The 22,266-nt window shown below is 32.7% G+C and overlaps 1 protein-coding gene across 2 annotated transcripts in view; it reads left to right on the top strand.

Annotated features, from left to right (window-relative positions):
- LOC145280050 (afadin- and alpha-actinin-binding protein B-like) overlaps nucleotides 1-16,796 on the top strand; it is a 114,816-nt gene extending 98,020 nt beyond the window's left edge. For both annotated transcript variants that reach the window (XM_080131731.1, XM_080131730.1), the window contains 3 exons: nucleotides 5,655-5,769; nucleotides 8,072-8,189; nucleotides 15,043-16,796. In XM_080131731.1, the coding sequence (XP_079987857.1) occupies nucleotides 5,655-5,769; nucleotides 8,072-8,189; nucleotides 15,043-15,418 (609 nt within the window). In that variant the 3' untranslated portion in view covers nucleotides 15,419-16,796. The remainder of the gene's footprint in view (nucleotides 1-5,654; nucleotides 5,770-8,071; nucleotides 8,190-15,042) is intronic.
- Nucleotides 16,797-22,266: the final 5,470 nt, after the last annotated feature.

Here is a 22,266-nt window from a genome sequence, read left to right as displayed (position 1 = left end):
ATAAAGCTTTCGACAGGTGATGGATTTTCACAAGATCGGTATCGTTATGAAGCCGACCCTTCAGACGACAAATACGGAAAAATTGGCTAAAAACATTAATCACTTCACCCTCAACTGGCGCTTTTTCGCCAATGTTTTCGAAAGCCATCCTCGCTTTTTGATTGACTAGCCTTAATTTCAACCTACATCACTTCTGGTTTGGCAACAGGTGAAACAGCAAAGACATCACATTTTTTCGTGTTCTTTTCCTCCTTCGTGGTACGGGTTCGAGCCTGCTTGCCTACAATCACTTTTTTTTTTTTTTTTTTTTTGCTCAACATACACCTCCAAACACCCAGGCAACGCCGGGCACCCAGGCTAGTATATATAAAAGTGAACGTGTCAGCGTGTGTACATTTCCCTACGCAATAACTCTGTCAATTTTGAGTCTACAGACTCGAAATTTGATATACAGGGTACTGAGATTTGGGAAAATCTGTGTAATCCGTTTTCAGCCAGAAATTTGGTTAAGAGGTCAAAGTTCAACGATTTGACCTTTGAGAACTCTACCAAACTCCTCTGACAATTTTGGGTCTAAACACTTGAAATTTTATATATAGGTTCCTTGAACATGGATCTAACTAAATAACTTGATTAAATGTTAAGGGATCATAATAGGGGTCAAAGTTTAAAAAGAAAAAAAAAATGACCTCTGCGGTCTCTACCAAATTACTCATACAATTTCTGGTCTAAACATTTGAAATTTTACATAAAGGGTATTCAGAGATAGGGCAAGCTTTTTAATCAGTTTGGGTCGAAAATTTTTAGTTACCAATATATAAATGTTTGTATGTATGTTTGCATGTCTGCCTAAAATTTTCAACAGAGGCGACGGATTTTCACAAGATCAGTATCATTTTGAAGCTCGACCCTTCAGACGAAAAATTGGCTAAAAACATTCATTTCTCCACCCTCAACTGGGCACTTTTCTACAGGGAGGGGTCGCTTTTTTCGCCAATATTTTTTAAAGTCATCCTCTCCTTTCGATTGACTAGCCTTAATTTAACCCCCCCCCCCCCCCCGTTCTTTTCCTCCTTTGCAGTATGGTTTTAAGCCCACTTTTCTACTACCACTTTCTTTTTTTTTTTTTTTTTTTTTTTTTTTTGCTTGCGTCAGGTTTTTTTCCGTTCTTTTCCTCCTTCACAGTATGGGTTCGAGCCTACCTTCCTACTACCACTTTTTTTTTTTTTTTCAACACACACCTCCAAACACCCGGGCACCCATGCTAGTAGTATTAATACTTGTCGTTATTTCCTATTGTCCATAACAGATTATTCGAAGCGCCTGTTTTATAGTTAACTAATTTAATACAAAGTGCCCTTAGATAAAAAGGCACATATACATAAACACTATTCAATAGCCTGATCAATGCTCAGTGGATGAAATGCAAAAAATTCAGTGTCACTTAACTGATGTATTTTTAAAACTCACTACCTATCAAGGAGAGACAACATTGCCCAGGATTTAATTTTTGATCCCCTGACAAAAGGAGGGTGGACCCTGTAAATTTACCCTTGTCCGTTTGTCTTTTGATGATGGACTTAGTCATTTCTTTAGCAATACACATGAAAAAATTAAAATGGCTTAAAATATTTCCATATTGGTATATATAGAAAGAGCTTGATGAGCTGAGAAAGAATCTTTTTTAATTATTAAAATCGAATTAAAATTAAGTTATGACTATTTTTGTGCCTCACACGTTTGGATATTTTTCTCTTTTTAAAACCATGTGTGTCTTTTAAAACCATACGTGTTTGGATATTTTTCACTCTAAGACGATATGCGTTTTGTCACATTCTTTACACTATTTTTTCAGTAAAAATGTTATATCTTTGTTAAAACTCAAGATTAAGCCATGAAATTTGCTATATAAGTGTATTTTTGTGCTAGGAATTAGAATATGCCACTGAAAATCTCCAGAAATTAATGGTTTCCAAATAATCTGCAGTAAATGCACATAAGTATGCTGCAATTCCTTAAAAATGCCATGTATCCATTAAAAGAAAAGAAGTTAAAAAACTCAAAGTTGTATTGTAATGCACTATATGTACAAATAACTGGAACGAAATTTAAGACTGTTTAAAAATGAATATATTGCAATATTTCTTTAGTATTATTGTAGATTAATACCTTCTGCTACCCCCCTCTGACCACCTCTCCAAAATGTGATTTTACCTTTGTAGGCAATTACATGTGAACGCTTTGAAAAACTTTAATGAAAGATAAACAAATATTATTTTAGAAATTCATATAAAATGATTTTGAGCCATTCTAGCGTTTTAAGGCAGTTAACCATTTTTTTTTCTATAGGAGATAAATCCTGCGCACTTTTTTTTTTCTAAAGACAATTATGTATGGTTTTAAGAGGGTCTTTGCGCAATTATGAGAGGATGGGCAGGTTTCCACTCTTACTTAGAGCTAAGAGAAATTATGTGTGAACATCCTGAAGACTTGATAGAAACAAAACAAAAACAATTTTAGGATTTAGAGTGTGGTAGGTTTCACATAAATTTAATGTAAAATAACTCCCTATTTCAAGACCATTCTAGCGTTTTAGGACAGTTGACCAATTTATTTTTTTATAGATAAATCCTGCATTTTTCTTTAAGGAAGGATCTGTTAATTTTTTTTTTTTTTTTTTTTTTTTTTTTTTTCTTTTAGACGCTTATATGTAGCTTACGGAGTAATTTTGTTTGATAAGGAGCTTGCTACTCTGACAGCATTAATGTTAGGGCTAAAGGTTTTAGGAGGAGGAGGCTTGTCACTCGTACCTAGGGTTGGAGATAGGATTAAGGAAGTTTTTTTTTTTTTTGTTTTTTTAAGAGGGCGTTTAACAGCCATATTTACGGTTAGTAGCTCATAATTATTGACTTTTGAAAATGTAAACTTATATAAATGAGGAGTGTGAAACTTTACAAGAAATACGACAAACGGACAAAAATAAATTTTATTTAGAACAAGTGACATGACTAACAGAAAATATGACGTTTGGAAAAATATTAAGTATTTTTTACCCACCTATTTAAATATCAAAAATACTTTTTGCTAAAGTTGACAAATCGTTTCCAAATTTTGGAAGAATTTGGTTTTCATTTTCAATTACATTTCTTGTCCGAATGATACATTATTTCTTTAAACTTTTCAGTTTAAGACAGGATTTTAATTCTCTACCTGGACTTCGGGCTAAGATCACAGTGTAGTATACTGATGCTACATTTGGATTTTTCTGTCTTGTCAGTGGAAGAGAAATCCTTCATGACGGAGACAATTGTTTTATTATTTTAGCGACAAAAATGCTTATTTTAAACTGAATCCTAACATATTAACAGACAAAGCTTTTTATAGCTATACTAGCGAGGGGTACCCGGCGTTGCCTGGGTGTTTGTAGGTGTGTGTGGAAAAAAAAACAGGTGTCCGTGAAAAAAAACAAAGCTTTTACGACGCGCAGTTGGAAAATAGTAAAGTGTGAAAAAAAGAAAAAAAACAGGTGCTCGTTTTTGATTGACGTGACAGCGATAGGTATTCAGCAGTCAGAATTTTGTGCGGGACAGTTTTTAATGAGGTCAATAAATCGGTTTGTTTGTTTTCAAAAACCCGCTCCCCCGTCTGATATGACGAAGTCGACAAACGTTCACTGGCTCTGGGCCTGTTATTAGTCGAGTTTCGCTTTTTTTTTATACCGAAAACCGAATGTAACGCGTGCCAATGCGGGAAATGTGGAATAGTTAACGTTTGAAAGTCAATAAAATTAAATAGACAGGCGAGCTCCGTGGTTAACTCTGAGATATTACAATTTATAGATGATACAAAAAGTTTTAAGAAGTTGTGAAGCGAGCAAGCGCTTCTCTGAAAGAAGCCTTTTGTGGACATCAAGGAAAAGCGTACATACATACACACATACATTTTCGCTTTTATATATATAGACTAGCGGGGGGTACCCGGCGATGCCCGGGTGTCTTGAGGTAAATAAAAACTCTGGGAGGTGTTAAATAATGAAAAAAAATGTTTTGGTAGGTGAGCATGAGAATCGAACCTGTACCCTTGAGTTGGAAATTAATGTGTGAAAAAAAAGCCGTGCTACGTTGACCATTGAGCCACGGTGACAGACAACATTAAGCAGGTTTGAATTTATTTATGTAACTATAAAAACAGGCGTGCGCAATAAAAGTTAACTCTGCTGCTTCCATTTGACCTAATTAAGAAGGTCAAATAGAAGTCACGTAGTTGTTTACCCAAATTTGACTGTATTTTTTCCCCCAACAGTTGTTGGGGAGATGGGGAGAGGGAAACCAGCTCCCCATTGTCCAAATTGAATAGCAATTGTCTGATGTATAACATTGATCAAAGCTGATTGCTTCTGGACATTTCCTGGCGCAATGCCGATGACTTAACTTTGAATTAGTTTCGCTTTTTATACGAAAAAGCCTCATCAACATGCGAGAAGCCAAAATAGCAATAATTTTGTAAAAGTCGACGTAAATAAATCTAGATGCGACGCGCTTTCCCAAATCGTACATATTATTATTTAGGACCCATATAAACAGTTGTAAGCGATCGTAACGACCCCGGAACCGTGTGCGAGAAAAGCCTTTTGAAGACATACACGAAATGGTCACACACATTTTGCCTTTTATATATATATAGATGAGAAGACATCTCTTTTCTCTTGACTTGCCATCCTAAGCAAATCACTCCTACTCCTGCAATTTACCCGTCTGGCGAATTTTCCCTTTTCTAATAAACTACTATGCACCATTGTATTGAGTTGGCAAACAGAGTTTTCTACTTGAACCAGAGATCCTTTTTCAACTTAAAAAGCAGACGCTTCCGTATCTTATACATAACTCTGGTACGACCCATTTTCGAGTATGCCATGCTAAACAACAAATCCTTATCTTCGAAAAAAAATATTGTATATCTGGAATGATTAAACGGTTGCCAGCCAGGATGGTCGCACAACTCTCCACACTTACCTATAAAGAGTGATTCCAGTCAAATCTATACTCATTTGAGTAGCAAAAGATACAAGATGGCTTGATTCTCACGTACAATATTATCTACACGAATGTAAATCTGCCTTTTGAGGAGGGTTTTTTTTTTTTTTTCACCTCAGCAAGTCATCTCTGCAAGTATCCGCAAAGAATGAACCACTGTCACTTTCAGCTGAATAGAAGAAAGGCAGTATTCTCTGTCAGTGTTTCTGCTCTGGAACAACCTACCAATGGAGGTTGTGATGATGATGATTATATCTGCATTCAAAATGGCCTTGGACAAACATTCAAATTTGTGAATCTAAACGGCTTCCACTTGTCTCTTTATATGATTTTTTGCACTTTGCTATTTTTTCAGTCAAATAAATTTGATTTGATTAATCTGATCTCACTAATTTTAATCTAAGCATTTCAAACTTGACAGATCAAAAAAAACAGGCAAATGGAACCATTTTAAATGATTTCACTAATGCAAAATTGATTGTAATTTATTTTTTTAATTTTATTTCTTGCTAATATATTTTGGTATTTAAAGTTTTTACTTATGAAATATACCATTTGTCAGCAATTAAATTCGTTTTGTCTCATCTAAAACTGATTTTTTTTTTTTTTTTTTTTATACAGAAACGTTCTTTTCATGATGAGAAATTTCAGCAGCTCAAACAACAAATCCTGGATTTGACACCACAAAGAGCCAAACTTGGAAGCAGCAACAAGTCTTCTCCACTCACTAAAGAATGTGAGTAAAATGAATTGTTTTGTGTTTTGATGTTCAAAACTGGGTCCAGTCATTGTGAAAAGAATGGCACCCATTTCAACTGTTAAAAATGGATATTTTATAACTTAAATAAGTAAGAATGAGATCGCATGTGTGTCTCGTTAGCTGACAATTTCACTCTTAACAAGTTCTTTGCTTATTGGTGGACAGTGTTAGAGATAATTTTCTCATTATTTCCCTTTTAACCTGTTGGATTTACCATTTATCAGTTTAGGTACCTGGTGTTGCCCGGGTGTTTGGAGGTGGGTGTTGAGCAAAAAACAAAAAAAAAGTGGTAGTAGGCAGGCAGGCTTGAACCCATACCGTGAAGGAGGAAAAAACATGAAAAAAAAAAAAAGTAACATCTTTGCTATTGCGTCCATCGCCAAACCAGAAGTGGCGAAGGTTTAAATTAAGGCTAGTCAATCGAAAAGAGCGGATGACTTTCGAAAATATCTGAAAAAAAAAAAAGCAACCCCTCTTTGTAGAAAAGTGCCCACTTGAGGGTGAAGGAATTAATGTTTTTAGCCAATTTTTCGTTATTTGTCAAAAGAGAAGAGCTTCAAAATGAAAAGCTCATGAAAATCCGTCGCCTCCATCGAAAGTTTTAGACGTACATACATTTAAACAGACAGGTGAGATTTATATTATAGATTTATTATTTATTTGCTTCCCCATGAGAGCAATATGTGACACAAGGTCGTTTTCAATGTGGGAGAAAACCAGCTCCCCCAAAAAAGAGGCATTCTGGAAGTAAACAAAAATAAAGTGCCTTTGTATAGAAAGGGTTTCCTCTACATTGACTAAGGACAAATTAACTTGAGTGTAGCGTCAGAACAGATACTACACTGTGTTCTTAGGCCATTGATTTATTTGACTTAATTGCATGATTCTCAATCTTTGTACACTTTTGAGTACACAATCTTTCCATTTTGTTCGGCCTTTGTTAACCTTACATTTTACTTGAAAATTTCTTACGTCCTTAACATTGATATAAAAATGTGGAAGTAAATTTGAGAAGCCAATTCACAATTAACTTTATAGAAAAGTTGGAAAGCATCTGATTCAATGAAATGATCGACTATTCAAACGCATATTATCGTTTCTGCTATATTGTTGCAGAATTTTTTTATGGGAATGCAAGACTTTCTTTGATTAAGCCTCCATATGTTGTCCTCACTGGATTGGATTCATCTGATTTCAATATTTATAAATATATGTGTAAGTATAAATAAAAAAATAAATATTTAAAAAAAGTGAACTTTCTCGCCAATTTCAGCATATGAGGTTCCACCACGACTACTAAGTTGTTCAGAAATGTACAGATGATTTGTTTATAGCGGTGAAAGCTTTGTGTAGAACCAACCACACTTTTTAGTATTACTGCTAATCTTTGTCGGTGCAAATGATTGCCACAAGACAGAGCATACAATAGACTGCAGGTTTTCACTTCAGAGTTTACCTACTCCTAGATTCATGTCTTAACAAAGACTAGGTTGCATTTCTCCCAGTGAATTAATGTGCCTCCAGGAATCAATTTGGAAATTTCTTATGACTCAGCATGGTACATACAGTGCCTAACCTTCCCAAATCGTCACCTATATGGTACTGGCCAGGCTCATCGTTGCTTAACTTCGGTGATCTGGCGAGCACTAGTTCTCGCCAGATCACCGAAGTTAAGCAACAGACTAACATAATGTACTTGCAATAACCCTTATCCCTGAGTGGCTTCCGGTCCTTGATAAGTGGTGATCTCTGTGTAAAAAAAAAAAACAAAAAAAACAGGTTTTGATATTGTATTATGAAAAATCATGCTATGCAAAAATCAAGACAACAAAATATGAAATAAGAACATGTCTTGATTTTATATATATATATATATATATATATATATATATATATATATATAAAAAATCAAGACATGTTCTTATTTCATGTATTTTCGTGTATAAACAAAATATGAAATAAGAACATGTCTTGATTTTATATATATATATATATATATATATATATATATATATAAAATCAAGACATGTTCTTATTTCATATTTTGTTGTCTTGATTTTTGCATAGCATGATTTTTCATAATACAATATCAAAAAAAAAACACTGCAAATTTGTATAATTTTAGTTGAATGATTCAAATTTTTCTTTTTTTTTTTTCTTTTTTACTAAAAAAAAAATCTAATTTGAATCTTAGTTTGAAGTAAATATATGAAAAAATGATTTGATTGAAACTGTCAAGATAATGAAATTTTTCAAAATATTCCTCAATTTCCTTCAGATGGTAATCGACTTCTTCCTGTGACGCCTCCTACGTTTCAACAGTCAGCAGACCAGACACCTAACAAATCAGAAATTTACAAAACAATTGATTTTTGCCAAAATCATTTTCAAAATCGGTAAGAAAAGCAGTCTTTAATTTAATACCAAAGCTCTTCAGTATCATCTTGTTTTTTTTTCTCTTTTAAAAGTCAGCTCTTGTATTTGTGCATTCCAAAACAAATGTAAATTTTAGTGAAATTATTTTTAATTTCACTTCATATGAATTTCAGTATTTAAAAGTAATTGCGTATTCAGATTAACATGTTGATTGGTTCTAAGCAATTCAAAAAAATTAGTGTTTATTTAGAATTGCACTTTTTTTTTCTTTTTTTCTTTTTTTTGAAAAAATTAAAGAAAAACTTTTATAATGTACTTATCACAGAATTAAGATGTTATACCCCAAAAATCACAAAATTTGAAGTATTTTTTTTTTTTTTTTTTTTTTTTTTATAATTATTTTAATAAAATTTTACAATTTTTAGCAATTATGTATCTTTAGCAGCCATTGACTGGCCTTTACTTCTGAAGAGATTGATTTGGAAGGTATATAAACTGACCTTTTATAAAAGTCTTATTTTGTATATTCTATTTATTTTTTAATCTTTCATATGTTAAATTATTTTGTTTTATATCATACATTGGTTATCTTCCAACATTCTATATTTTAAAAAAAATAAATTGAGTTGTCGCCGTTGAGCTCAATCAAAAATGGTAACTGATTTCTTTCATGGAGCACATCCTAAAATTTGATTTTCTTAAAATAAATAAATAAATAAAAAATTGATTAAATTATATGATTTTTGGAATATGTCATCTTTATTCCATGACGGGTACGTACATCATAAAGACTCTTCTGCATTTTCTTTACTTTTAATTTTCAAAATACTTGCAATTTTAAATAAGCAGCAGAAAAATTTTTATATCAAAGAACATGTCTTAAGATGCACACCAATTCAATCTGCACATTTTGTCATAATTCTTCAGACAAATCTTACAGAGATTCATCTAAAAATTTAAATTTGTAACAAACAGATGCATAGACAATAAACTGCACATCCTTATTAATTTCAATCTGTTTAATGATCAAAAGGCTATTTCAAATTTAAATATCACACAGACCAACCCTCTTGAATGGATGCATCTCCTAGCGTGTGTGTGTATATATAATATATATACCACATATTTCAGCATAAGACAACTCTTAAAGTTAAAAAATCATCTTTAAAAACCAATATTTCATAAAATACTGAGTGTTGCAATCTCTCACTTAGACTAAACAGTTTCGTGATTTAGCAGTTGTCTTGTACAAATCATGATAAATTTAAAATTTGTTCAAATTTTATACCTTGTCTTATTTGACAGTCACCTTATAGGCCAAAATATATGGTGTATGTATGTATATATATATATATATATATATATATATATATATATATATATATATATATTCTTACTGTTTTATCTGCTTAGTTATATGTTTTGGTGACCGAATCGTATCAACGATCCATTAACTTCATCAAACTTTACAGAAATGATTAGAAAAACGATATTAGAGGAAGCACAAAAGGGGGGGGGTCAATTCTAATTCGACAAGTTAAGTTTTAAGATTTAAGAAATATTGGAAGGTGGTAAGGGGGCGGGGGGGGGTTAAAATATTCAACCAGACACGGATAGGAATAGAAGAATGGGGTGAGAGAGAAAGGGTGGAAAAGAAGGGCATAAGATGGGTAAAATTTTGGAGGTAGGAGTAGAGAAAGAGAGGGGTAAAAACTAAAAGGAGAAGGAGAGACACAAGCTGTTAAGGATGTGGCGCTAACTTGTGGACTGGAGCAGTTCGTCGTTGATACATGTCATATGGAGTTTGACACGTTAAAGATCTATGCGGTTTGGGGGGGGGCATTGTTTGCAATAACTAATATGTGTCCTCTCAAAGCAAGTACATTTATCTATTTAAATGCATCAACTATAGAAGTTCTCTAAGAAATTAAGTAAATTGAAAATTGCCAGATATGGATTGAATTAATATGAAAGGATATGAAACTATGAAAATATGCATGTAGGAAAATATAAATAAAATAGTAGTAGTGATAATCTATATATATAAAAGGCAAAATGTGTGTGACCATTTCGTGTATGTCTTGAAAAGGCTTTTCTCGCACACGGTTCCGATGTCGTTACGATCGCTTAAAACTTTTTATATGGGTCCTAAATAATAATATGTACGATTTGGGAAAGTGCGTCGCATCTAGATTTATTTACGTCGACTTTTACAAAATTATTGCTATTTTGGCTTCTTGCGTGTTGATGAGGCTTTTTCGTATAAAAAGCAAAACTAATTCAAAGTTAACAAGGAACAACGTTCTCGGCATTGCACTAGGAAATGTCCAGAAGCAATCAGCTTTGATCAGTGTTGTACATCAGACAATTGTTATTTAATCTGGACAATTGGGAGCTGGTTCCCCTCCCCCCAACATCTGTTGGGGGAAAAAAACAAAAACAGTCAAACTTGGGTAAACAACTGCATGACTTCTATTTGACCTTCTTAATTAGGTCAAATGGAAGCAGCAGAGTTAACTTTTATTGCACACGCCTGTTTTTATAGTTTAATAAATAAATTAAAACCTGAGTATGTTGTATGTATGTCGTGGTGGCCTAATGGGTAACGTCGCCCGTTTTTTTTTTTTTTTTTCACACATTAATTTCCAACTCAAGGTTACAGGTTCGATTCTCATACTTACCTACGAAAACATTTTTTTTTTTTTATTTAACAACCCCCCCCCCCCCACCCCACCCCCGGAGTTTTGATTTACCTCAAGACACCTGGGCATCGCCGGGTACCCCCCCCCCCCCCCGCTAGTAATAAATAAAATAAAGATTAAAAAAATGAGAGCAAAGGATATTGAATAAGATAAGTAATTGTATAAATACAGTGGGTATAGGATAGAAAAATAAAAATATAAATAAAAAAAAATAAAAGAATATATAAATAAATAAAAAAAAAATAAAAATATATATAAAAAATAAAAATATATATAAAAAAAATAAAAATATATAAATAAATAAAAAAAATAAAAGAATATATAAATAAGTATAAGTATGCGAGGTTAGGCAGATGTATGATAAATTATGTTCCTAAACATGTGGTTGGTTTAATATTTGGGAATCTGTATGGGGTTGATTGGATATAAGGTTTCATTGGGTAGGGGGTAAGTTATAATGGCTGAGAAGTCCTACAAATTCAGGTGTTTAGATAAAGAAAGAGGGGGGGTCTAGGATAATGTGTTGGGGGTAATTACCTGGTTTAATACTCTAGTTAGGGGTGCTTAATATTAAGTGTCAAATGTATCAATTACCAGGGTTAGAAATTGGTATAAGTGTGCACATACATATACTTAGAGACCTTTTTTATAGTCAATGCATTTAAATAGATAAATGCATTTAAGTTGGATGTAACTAAGCTTGCTTTGAGAGGACACATCTTAGTTATTGCAAACAATGACCCCCCTCCCAAACCGCATAAATCTTTAACGTGTCAAACTCCATATGACATGTATCCAATGACGAACCGCTACAGTCCACAAGTTAGCGCCACAGCCTTAACTTTTAGTTCTTATCCCTCTTTTTCTCTCCTCTTACCTCCACCCTTCAAAGTTTTACCCATCTTACGCCCTTCTTTTCCACCCTTTCTGTCTGTGTCTCTCTCCCCCCTTCTTCTATTCCTATACGTGTGTGGTTGAATATTTTAAACTCCCCCTCGCCTCTTACCACCTTCCAATGTTTTTTAAATCTTAAAACTTAACTGTTGTCGAATAAGAATTGACCCCCCCCTTTTGTGCTTCCTCTAATATCGTTTTTCTAATCATAATAATCATTTCTGTAAAAGTCTGAAGTTATGGATCGTTGATATGACTCGGTAATCTAAACAAGCAAATAAAACTAATAAAAATATATATTTACTCTGCAATAGTATTGAGCACTTTCTTCAGGTTTTTACTAATTACCATTTTTGCTATATATATATATATATATATATATATATATGATTTCGCTAATGAATATATTATTATTGTAATTTTTGTAACTTGAAAATCTGGTGTTGATGAATTTTAATCGTTTTACAAAGTTTTTATTGTGCGTCAAAAAAATTATCCAATTCTTTACTCAAGAATCTGTTTTTTAAATCAAACTATAGCTTCTTCAAAAATTATCACCTCAACCACCCAGCCATGATGGTGGTATATATCTATACTCTTATAAATTCGTATTTTGTTTGTGTGTATTGATATTCATATTCAAAACCTTCTTTTTTATTTATTTAAAAAGAAAATACAATTTTCTTATATATGGGTTGTGGAATTGCATTCACTAGCAAAAGATGTAGCTAATTTGCATATTCTTTTAAACATTCATTTCAATTAATTCCCTATTAGTTTAATCAGTTTTCTTATGGGATGATCATCTAGAGTTAACTATTACGTGTAATTATATTCATGCAGATATTCTACATGATTTATACTTGCATAATATTTACGTAAAAGTTTATAGTAAACACAAAACTGTTTCAATATATATATTTATGTATACGAGTATATTTTTGTTTAACAAATTTTGCCTACCAAACTCCTCTTAGAATTTTTTGGTCTACAGACAGGAAACTTCATATATAAGGTATTTGAATCCATGCAAAACTTTATATTTGGGTTTTACCCGGGGAAAATCGGTGAAAATTAAAATTTAAAAAAAAAAAAAAAAATTGCCAGGTGAAGATCGAACACTTGATCACGAATACATAATGTAGTAGCTATTGGTTCATGTTTTAATTTTTAGCCTTGCATTATAAATGTCTTCATAGCCCAGTCATTGACGACAGAGGCAAAAATAAATCGTTTTGATTTTTATTCTCTGTGGTGACACACGGGTCTTTTTTTTTTATAAACTTTTTCAGTCATTACTACGTATGCGTCCAATCTATCTATCTCTCTCTCTCTCTCTCTCTCTATATATATATATATATATATATATATACACACTACTGAAAGTGTGTCTGTTTGTCTGTGTACATTTCCCTACACAATATCTCTGTCAATTTAAAGTCTACAGACTCCAAATTTGATATACAGGGTACTGAGATTTGGGAAAATCTTTGTAATCCGTTTTCGGCCAGAAATTTGGCGGTTAAGGGGTCAAAGTTCAACGATTTTACCTTTGAGAACTCTACCAAACTCCTCGGCCAATTTTGGATCTAAACACTTGAAATTTTAGATATAGGTTCCTTGGACATGGATCTAACTTAATAACATGAGTTGAGCCCAAAACAAATGTTAAGGGGTCATAATAGGGGTCAAAGTTTAAAAAAAAAAAAAAAAAAAAATTTTTTTAAATTGACTGCTGCGGTCTCTACCAAATTACTCAATTTCTGGTCTAAACATTACATAAAGGGTATTCAGAGATAGAGCAAGCTTTTTTTAATTGGTTTGGGTCGAAAATTTGAGCTATGTTTGCATGTCTGCCTAAAACTTTCGACAGAGGTGACTGATTTTCACAAGATCAGTATCGTTTTTAAGCTCGACCTTTCAGATGATAAATATCGAAAAATTGGCTAAAAACATTAAACATTAATTTCTTCATCTTCAGCTGGGCACTTTTCTACAGGGAGGGGTCGCTTTTTTCACCGATATTGTCGAACGTCATCCCCTCTTTTCGATTGTCTAGCCTTCATTTCCAGTTTTTTTTTTTTTGCTCAACACACACCTCCAAACACCCGGGCAACGCTGGGCTGAAATGTTAGTATATATATATATAGCCATCCAGCTGTTTTGTCAGTCTGGTTAGACATATTAAGATTTGAAAACCAGACACCAGTTTCCACCATGACTATTGGTGATCAATGCTCTACCAATTCAGTCATTTCTTTTAATTAAATTCAATGAAATTTTTCATTTGTTTACATTTTTGGTCCCCCAACAGCAAAGGAGGGATTGGACCTAGTAATTCACTCCCATTTGTTTGTTCGCATTTTTCTCAATTTGAAATTTTGTACAAAAATTAGTCATGGTGAAAGAAAATTTTTGCCAGAGTGAATTTTCCGGGATAACTCTGGTTGTCCCAAAATCATTCGTCCATTTGCACTTTTCTCAATACCCACAAATTGGATTTTTTTCAAATTTTGCACAAACATTAGTCATGGTGAAATTTTTGCCAGAACAAATTTTCTGGGATAACTCTGGTTACCCTTCCCTAGGGTAGATTATATGGTTAAAATCAGTAATTCACTCATGTTCGTTCATTAGTTTGTTTGCACTTTTCTCACTAATCACTGCTTGGGTATTTTTTTACATTTTGCGCAAACATTAGTCATAGTAAAAATAAATTGTTGCCAGAATGGATTTTCCGGGATAATTTTGGTTGCTCCCCCTTAGGGGGCATTATAGGGGTAAAATTTGTAATTCACTCCCATTCGTGGAGAGGGAAACCTGCATACTTGACTTGTTTATAATATTAAGTGCATGCATATATATATATATATATATATATATATATATATATTTACTATAATAATTAAATACCTACAGACACTAGTGTTTCATCTTCAGTGCAGGGTGTCACGATTAACACCAGTCGACAGATTCAAACCCGGCATCTACCTCGATTAGCAAAGACTGTATCCAATCGGCTACCATTAACCGCAATAAATAACATTGAATTTAAACATTTTATTTTTAAATGTTTTTAACATCAGTCACAGTGATCTAATCGTAATATGATGATCTATGCACAAGAGCTAAATTGACCGACTTCAACTGAAAATGCACAACGATATACACGCACAAACTTTTTCTATGGATTATAAAACTGGCCACTTCACTTTTCATATGTAATTAAATTTGTGGCTCTATAAGTCTAAGTGTTTTATTTTTCTTGTCTTTCTAGGAGTAGGAGTTTGCAAGACTCAATACAGGCTTCATCCCCCATCTCCTCCAATCCTCATCAATATACTCGCTCTCAGAGTTACCATGAATCCTTCCAACAATGCAGTGTACCGTCCACACCCATCGAAGAAGACTGTCATCAATACAGGCATTTACAACACTCTTTGTTGTATAAAACTTCTCCTTCGTGTCGAAGACAATCAGCTCCCAGCAAGTCTACGTCAAACTCTCTTATCTGTACGAATGGCAGTTTACGGCGTCACACAAACTTTGCTAGCCTCACATCCCTAAATGACAAAATCTATCTGGCATCCGAATGTCTGCCAAGAGTACGAAGTCAGTCGGTTGATGATCACCAGCGTTCGCCACATAATTAACCACCATTTTTAAGTTTTCGCCTTACACCCACACACAACTGTGAAAATAAGAAGCACCTGATATTTTACATAAATTTTTGGTATCGTTACTCCAATGATCATAAACTCTAAGAATTTCGGTGCCTTTTAATAACAAAAGTTTCTGTTAACTTTACTTGATAACATGATAATGTTTCATCGATTTCAATTATATTATTGACCCCTGTAGTAGACAACACAAAGCAATACTTGTTATTAGGATGTTTGGATGATTTGTGAAAATTTGAATAAGTTATTTTAACAAATTATGGAATTTGTAAAAAAAATTTTTTTAATTTTCAATGCTCCACCTAATTCTCTCTAAAATCCTAGGGCCCTTCCCATGGCGCGATATATAACGCTTATTTTAAAAAAAATGAATTCCCTTTCAGCTGAAGGGTTTCAACCACTCATAACCCTGTCTAACCAAGCTTCAAAGAATATGGTATCAATAAAAAAGAAAAATTTTTTAAAAAGCAGTTAAAGTTTTCAGCAAGAAAAAAAAAATTCACACGTAATAAATAAAAAAAAAAAATTCTACATTAGAATATTATAAAATCACAGAAAATGATTTTTTTTTTTTGTCATGCTTAGATTAGAAATCTGGGCGCTTCTATATAGTAAGAGTGAAATTCAAAAATTGAAATATTGAATTTCAAGTAAAACAAATAAAATGATTGCCATGTTGCAAATAGTAACATATCCAAAAATTACAAAAAGGATAAGGTAGAAAAATAATGAAAAATTGTAAAATCTAGTGAAATTATATATATATATATATATGACCAGTTGACAGGGGAGATAATTAAGTTGTGTTGCTTACGTGACATAATTAAAAAATGTTGATTTGAATTTGTTCCACAAACTTTATAGAAAAAGTTTTTTCATTAATAATTTTTTTACTACCTTTGTTTTCTGCAATTTTTGGCTATATTACTATTTGTGTCATGACAATTACGTAGGTAGCATTTGTTTTAGTCATACTTTAATATTTGGATTTTCAATTATACTTTTACAATATAGAAGCACTGAAATCTGTAATGTTATCATGCAATGAATTAAAACAGATTATTTGGTTGTGTCAGTGTGATTGTAAAGACGTGGCCAATGCCAGCCAAGTTTTATTTTCAAATATCTATGAATTTAATAGTTTGATTGCTTTTTATTTTTTCTTTGAAATTATTTATTAATATTGGAAAATCTCCAGGTACTTGTAGTTTAATCAGGACATTAAAAAATGAAAATATTGAAGTTTAAATTGTACCTATCCGTTATGGAATGAAGTTCTCCAAAAAATTTCACTTCAAGTAGTTTTTTTTTTTTTTTTTACTGTAAAAAAAAAAAAAAAAAAAAGAAAATTATTATACCAAGCAAAAGGTTCGATTTTTAGGAAGAAAAGCTAGTATTAAAGATGGGGAGGGAGCATTGGCGCTTTACATTGAGTTATCTCCCCGTGGCTTGTTAAAAAAATTCCAAGGTGTCTATCTTCAACACGCTGTCATCATAAAAAATGTGGTTTTCCGCTATAAAAAAAGGAAATACTCTATCAAATTAAGTGGAAATTTTTTTTTTCAGAGATCTTCAGTCCAAAACTGATATGTACAATATACTCTTTTCGATATTTTCATTTTTTAATATTTTGATTAAACTGTACAAGTGCCAATTTCCACTTACTGTATGACAGAATAATCGTCTGTGATCACTTGTTTTTTTTTTTGTTTGTTTTTTTAAAGCCAGTTTTATGTTTGGTATAAAACACATTTTGAACTGAAATAATGTAAGATCAGAAAATGTAGAAAGTTGAAAAACTAAAATAAGCCAAAATTAAATTTCTATGCAGAAATCGTTTTCTACCAACGCGTATCACTGTATTATCTTCTCTAGAGTATGCAGCATACTAGAATGTACCAAATCAAATTTGTGGATATTTATATGCATATGTACACTGCATAAATAATGGCATGCATATATTATTCAGAAGAATCTGATGATTTAACAAAACATTAGTATAGTGACAATTCCATATTTTATTTGAATTGTATCATTTCAATTTTATAATGTAAAATAATTTATTAAACAATCAGAATTGGATTCTTACCTTTTCTGAATTGCTTCAAAAGCGTTTTTTTTTCTCCATTTCAATAAGTCTTCCATTTTTTTTTTCTCTAATTATTTCCAAAACAAAATTTAACTTTTTATATAAGAATAAAAATAGGCAAAGCAATCGGCTATTTCACTGCCTTTTTTTTTTTTTTTTTAAGTTTATAATTTTTATTTTATTTTGCATTCCACTTTGACCCTGACCCCCCTCTCCCTCAAATTACAGCTAAAATCCAACTAGTCAGGATTTGGTTTGGCCCGGTAATATATAAATTTAATTTACAATATTCCAGAGCTTTTTCATCTCTTGAACTTTTTGTTTTGTATATATGATTTGATCTTCAAAAGTCCCTGAAGATTGTACAATTTTGTTTGGGTTGTTTTCATTGGCCGTGCAAGAGGTGAATTCCCAAGAACAAATGTAAATAGTTTGAAACCTTTCAGATAATTTGAAATTTGTTGACAATAAAAACAATTTGTTTCTTTTTATTGTGTTATTTGATTCGTTTATTTGATGCATGAAAAATAAGTTACAAAATATGTTAAGGAAATAACAGCTTTTTTTCAATGACAAAGTTTTCAAATCAATTTGTATTTATACAAAAATGTATACATTTATTTTTAACCAATAATTCTGGGTCTTGATAAAATACAAAGTTCAGATTCATCACATTAAATTATTTAATAGTGTTATTTTAGGTTTTTTATTGAAAGAATTTTTTTTAAAGATTTAAGACAAATATCTAGTACAAGTTTTGCAAAACACAAGGATCACATATGTGAGAAGGGCAATCTTACAAAACATATCCGACCTGTGCACTTGTATGCGAGAGGAGATCGATAATCAAATATCCAAACAGCATCCGCCTGGTTGTAGCACATCCAATGGAGAAAATTGTATATTGAAGCAGAGTTAATCAACTTTTGTTTCTATAAAATTTTTTTCCACCACTATTAAAATGAAACCTGACAATGTGTTTTGATTTTTAAATATTTAAAAATTTCTAATTTCTGGTTTATACATATGGATAATACAAACTTTACTTTCACCAACTAAAGACTGCTAAACATCATTATGGCTAATAAGAAAAAAGTATTGCTTACAACTTCTTGAAGGCTTTTGTATAAGCCTAAAATTAGAAACTTTAAATATTTAAAAAAAAAAAAAAAAACTGCAAGAACCTGATCTTTTAACCATCATGTTTTGAATTTTTTAATCACAATATATGCTAAAATATTCCTTGGTATTGAGATTATGTTTAGAAAATGTTATTCTAATTAGTAATTTACTTGCCAAATCGCCCATCTGTTTTGTTTAATATTTGATACATCCCTCCCACTCTGTTTCTTTCACTCTCACTTCTGCCACTCTTTCAATAATAATAAAACAGGTTTGAATGATCCATTATGAATAAAAAGAAATATTGCCACAATTTACAACAAATGCCTTAATGAATCTTGCTTTCCTGAAAACTACTTCTGTGGTACCAGTTTTCAAGAATTCTGGCGAAAGAAATAACCCATTAAATTGTCATATTAGCCTCCTCCCATTTTCACCAAAATTTGAGTCCATAATTAACCAAGCTCTAGTCCATCACCTTACAGATGCTAAACTTCTTACCGACCAACAATATGGATTTAGGCAAGCCCGTTCCACAGCAGATATCCTAACTGTAATCTCTGAACGTATATACCATCCACTGGACAAAGTAGAGCGATATCTAAGATTTTTGACAGGGTATGGCATGAAGGTCCTTTCAAGAAAATCAGATCATATGGTATCACTGGCGAGATACTTAATATAATTAAATCCTTCTTAGATAAGAGAAAAATCCAGGTTGTCCCCGACTGTCGTACATCTAAACAATGATATAAATGCAGGAGTGCCTCAGGGGTCTATCCTTGGACCTTTATTATTCCTAATATTCATAAATGACCTCCTTGACAAAACTGTCTCCGATGGGTATATATGCTGATGACACCATGCTCTATAACTGACACGACAGGAAACCAAATGAACACATACCTAAGGAAATGGCAGAAACACTAGATGTAGTGGAATGGGGACAAATGGATGGTCACATTCAATGCTGCCAAGACTAAACTTGTTTCCTTCAATAATTACAAGAAACCTTCTCTACTACTGATAGCAAGGGCCAAAAACTCATTCGAAAGTACTTCTTTTAAACTCCTTGGCCCAGCATTCAGAGGAAACAGGAGTTGGAATAATTATATTGAGAGCATTGCCAGGGCTGTTGAGAAGAATGTAGGCTCTCTCTACCATGCTAGAAAGCTACTAACACCCGAAAGTATCCTGTACCTCTATAAGGCCACCATTCGCCCATGTATGGAGTATTGTTGTCATATTTGGGCTAGTTCATCTGCTACTAGTCTCTCACTCTTAGACAAGGTTCAAAAAGAGTCGCCAACCTGATTAGTCCTGAACTGTCATCTAAGCTTTAGCCTCTGTCCCATCGACGAACTGTTGCATCCCTCTGACTGTTCTACAAGTATTTTAATGGGGAATGCTCAGACGAACTGCAAGCATTTGTACACCCTCAACATAAATACCGACAAACAGCTAAATCCCACCCCCTACACAGAGATCCCTAGATATAAGACAGCTTTCTACTCTAGTAGTTTCTTCCCCAGAACTGCTAAACTTTGGAATTCCCTTCTGGGTCCTGGCTTCCAACTGAACTGACATGCAGAAGTTCAAGTGTAACGTGAACCGACATCTTGCTGCCCAGCTCCCTACATAGTATCCCTGTAGCTTATGTCTCTACATCAGAGTGGCAATGTGTCTTGTTTGGGGTGAAAATGTAATAAAAAAAATATTGAAAGAACCCTCATAGATAGTCTAGAAATCAAACTCGTCTATGCTATCTATGAGGGTTCTTTCAATACAAAATACGGAAGTGGTTTGCTACAATATTGCAACTTGTTTCAGATTAATATAGCTCTCATTCTTTAGTTTTATACAATAGCTTTAGATTAAACCAGTATTTCTCTTAAGATTACTTAATATTTGCACTGACAAATATTGTGGTCCCTCCGGGTACGCCCCACCCGCTTCCACCATTAACACAATAGTAAAATGGAGTGATTGCTTTGATTTCTCAAGTACAGTATCTCTATAGGATTTTCTCCTAAATTAATTAACCAGTCATTAACTTTTGCAACATTGGGTAATGTGGTCTATATTCATTTTTATGAAAAGGGTGCAAGGTTCAGTAATGGATTTTGCTAAAAATTGTAATAAGGATGTTTGACATAAGACATTGATGAAGTAGTTCAAATTAAAAAGTTATCGTCTACAGATTTATCTTCGGATGAATCAAGGGTTATTAGAAAAGAAAAACGTTCAATAATGGCTGCCTACACAAACGTAATATAGTTAAATACAATATGGACCTAATCATAATAGATTAGACCATCTAAAAGTTGTATTTAATTTACATCTAATATATCTAAAGTTCACATGGATCTGTGGCCCAGTGAATAAAGGTATTCTTCAAAAAATTTTTTTTTTTTTATAGGGGCAATATGCATACAACCCTAATCATTTTAAAACACTAATTTTAGAATTTTAGTATTAGATGCCAATTAAGCAAATATTTTCTGAATTTTATATCTGTGAAAGTGTCTGTCTGTATACCTTTCCCTATGCAATAACTGTCAATTTTTAGTCTACAAACTCGAAATTTGATATACAGGGTATTGAGATTTGGGAAAATTTTTGTAATCCGTTTTCGGCTAGAAATTTGGCTGTTAAGGGGTCAAAATTTGACCTTTGAGAACTCGTCCAAACTCCTGATAATTTTGGGTATAAACAATTGAAATTTTAGATATAGGTTCCTTGGACATGGATCTAACTTAATTTGAGCCCAAAACAGTAAATGTTCAGGGGTCAAAGTTAAAAAAAAATTTGACCTCTGCGGTCTCTACCAAATTACTCAGACAATTTCTGGTCTAAACATTTGAAATTTTACATAAAGTGTATTCAGAGATAGAGCAAGCTTTTTAATCGGTTTGGGTCAAAAATTTGAGCTACCAATATATAAATCTCTGTATGTTTGCATGTCTGCCTAAAACTTTCAACAAAGGTGACAGATTTTCACAAGATCAGTATCGTTTTGAAGCTCAACCCTTCAGATGACAAATACCGAAAAATTGGCTAAAAACATTAATTTCTTCACCCTCAACTGGGCACTTTTCTACAGGAAGGGGTACTTTTTCCGCCGATATTTTCAAAAGTTATCCCCTCTTTTCGATTGTCTAGCCTTAATTTAAACCTACGTCACTTCCGGTTTGGCAGTGGACGTAACAGCAAAAATATCACATTTTTTCCCCCCGCCTTCACGGTACGGGTTCAAGCCTTCCTTCCTACTACACTTTTTTCTTTTGCTCAACACACACCTCCAAACACCCAGGGAAACACCAGGCACCCATGCTAGTATATATATATCAAAATTATGCAATGGATTTTGTGAACTTGTAATAAGGATTATCTATGTAAGACATTGTATAAATTCAAGTTATTGTTTACCAATTTATTTTAGGATGAATCGAGTTATATTAGAAATTAAATGTGGAGTAACAACAGCTGCCTACACAAACTTAACTACAACATGGAAACAATCATAAATTAATTAAAATTTGTTTAACATTGTTAACAATTCTTGTGACAGCTTTCTAGAGATTGTAGGTACAATCCTTAATACAGCTTA

Source organism: Euprymna scolopes, chromosome 7 (assembly GCF_053919585.1).
Source record: "Euprymna scolopes isolate OS-2025 chromosome 7, ASM5391958v1, whole genome shotgun sequence".
In the NCBI taxonomy this organism is placed as follows: domain Eukaryota; kingdom Metazoa; phylum Mollusca; class Cephalopoda; order Sepiida; family Sepiolidae; genus Euprymna; species Euprymna scolopes.
This window is presented reverse-complemented; position numbering and strand designations above follow the sequence as displayed.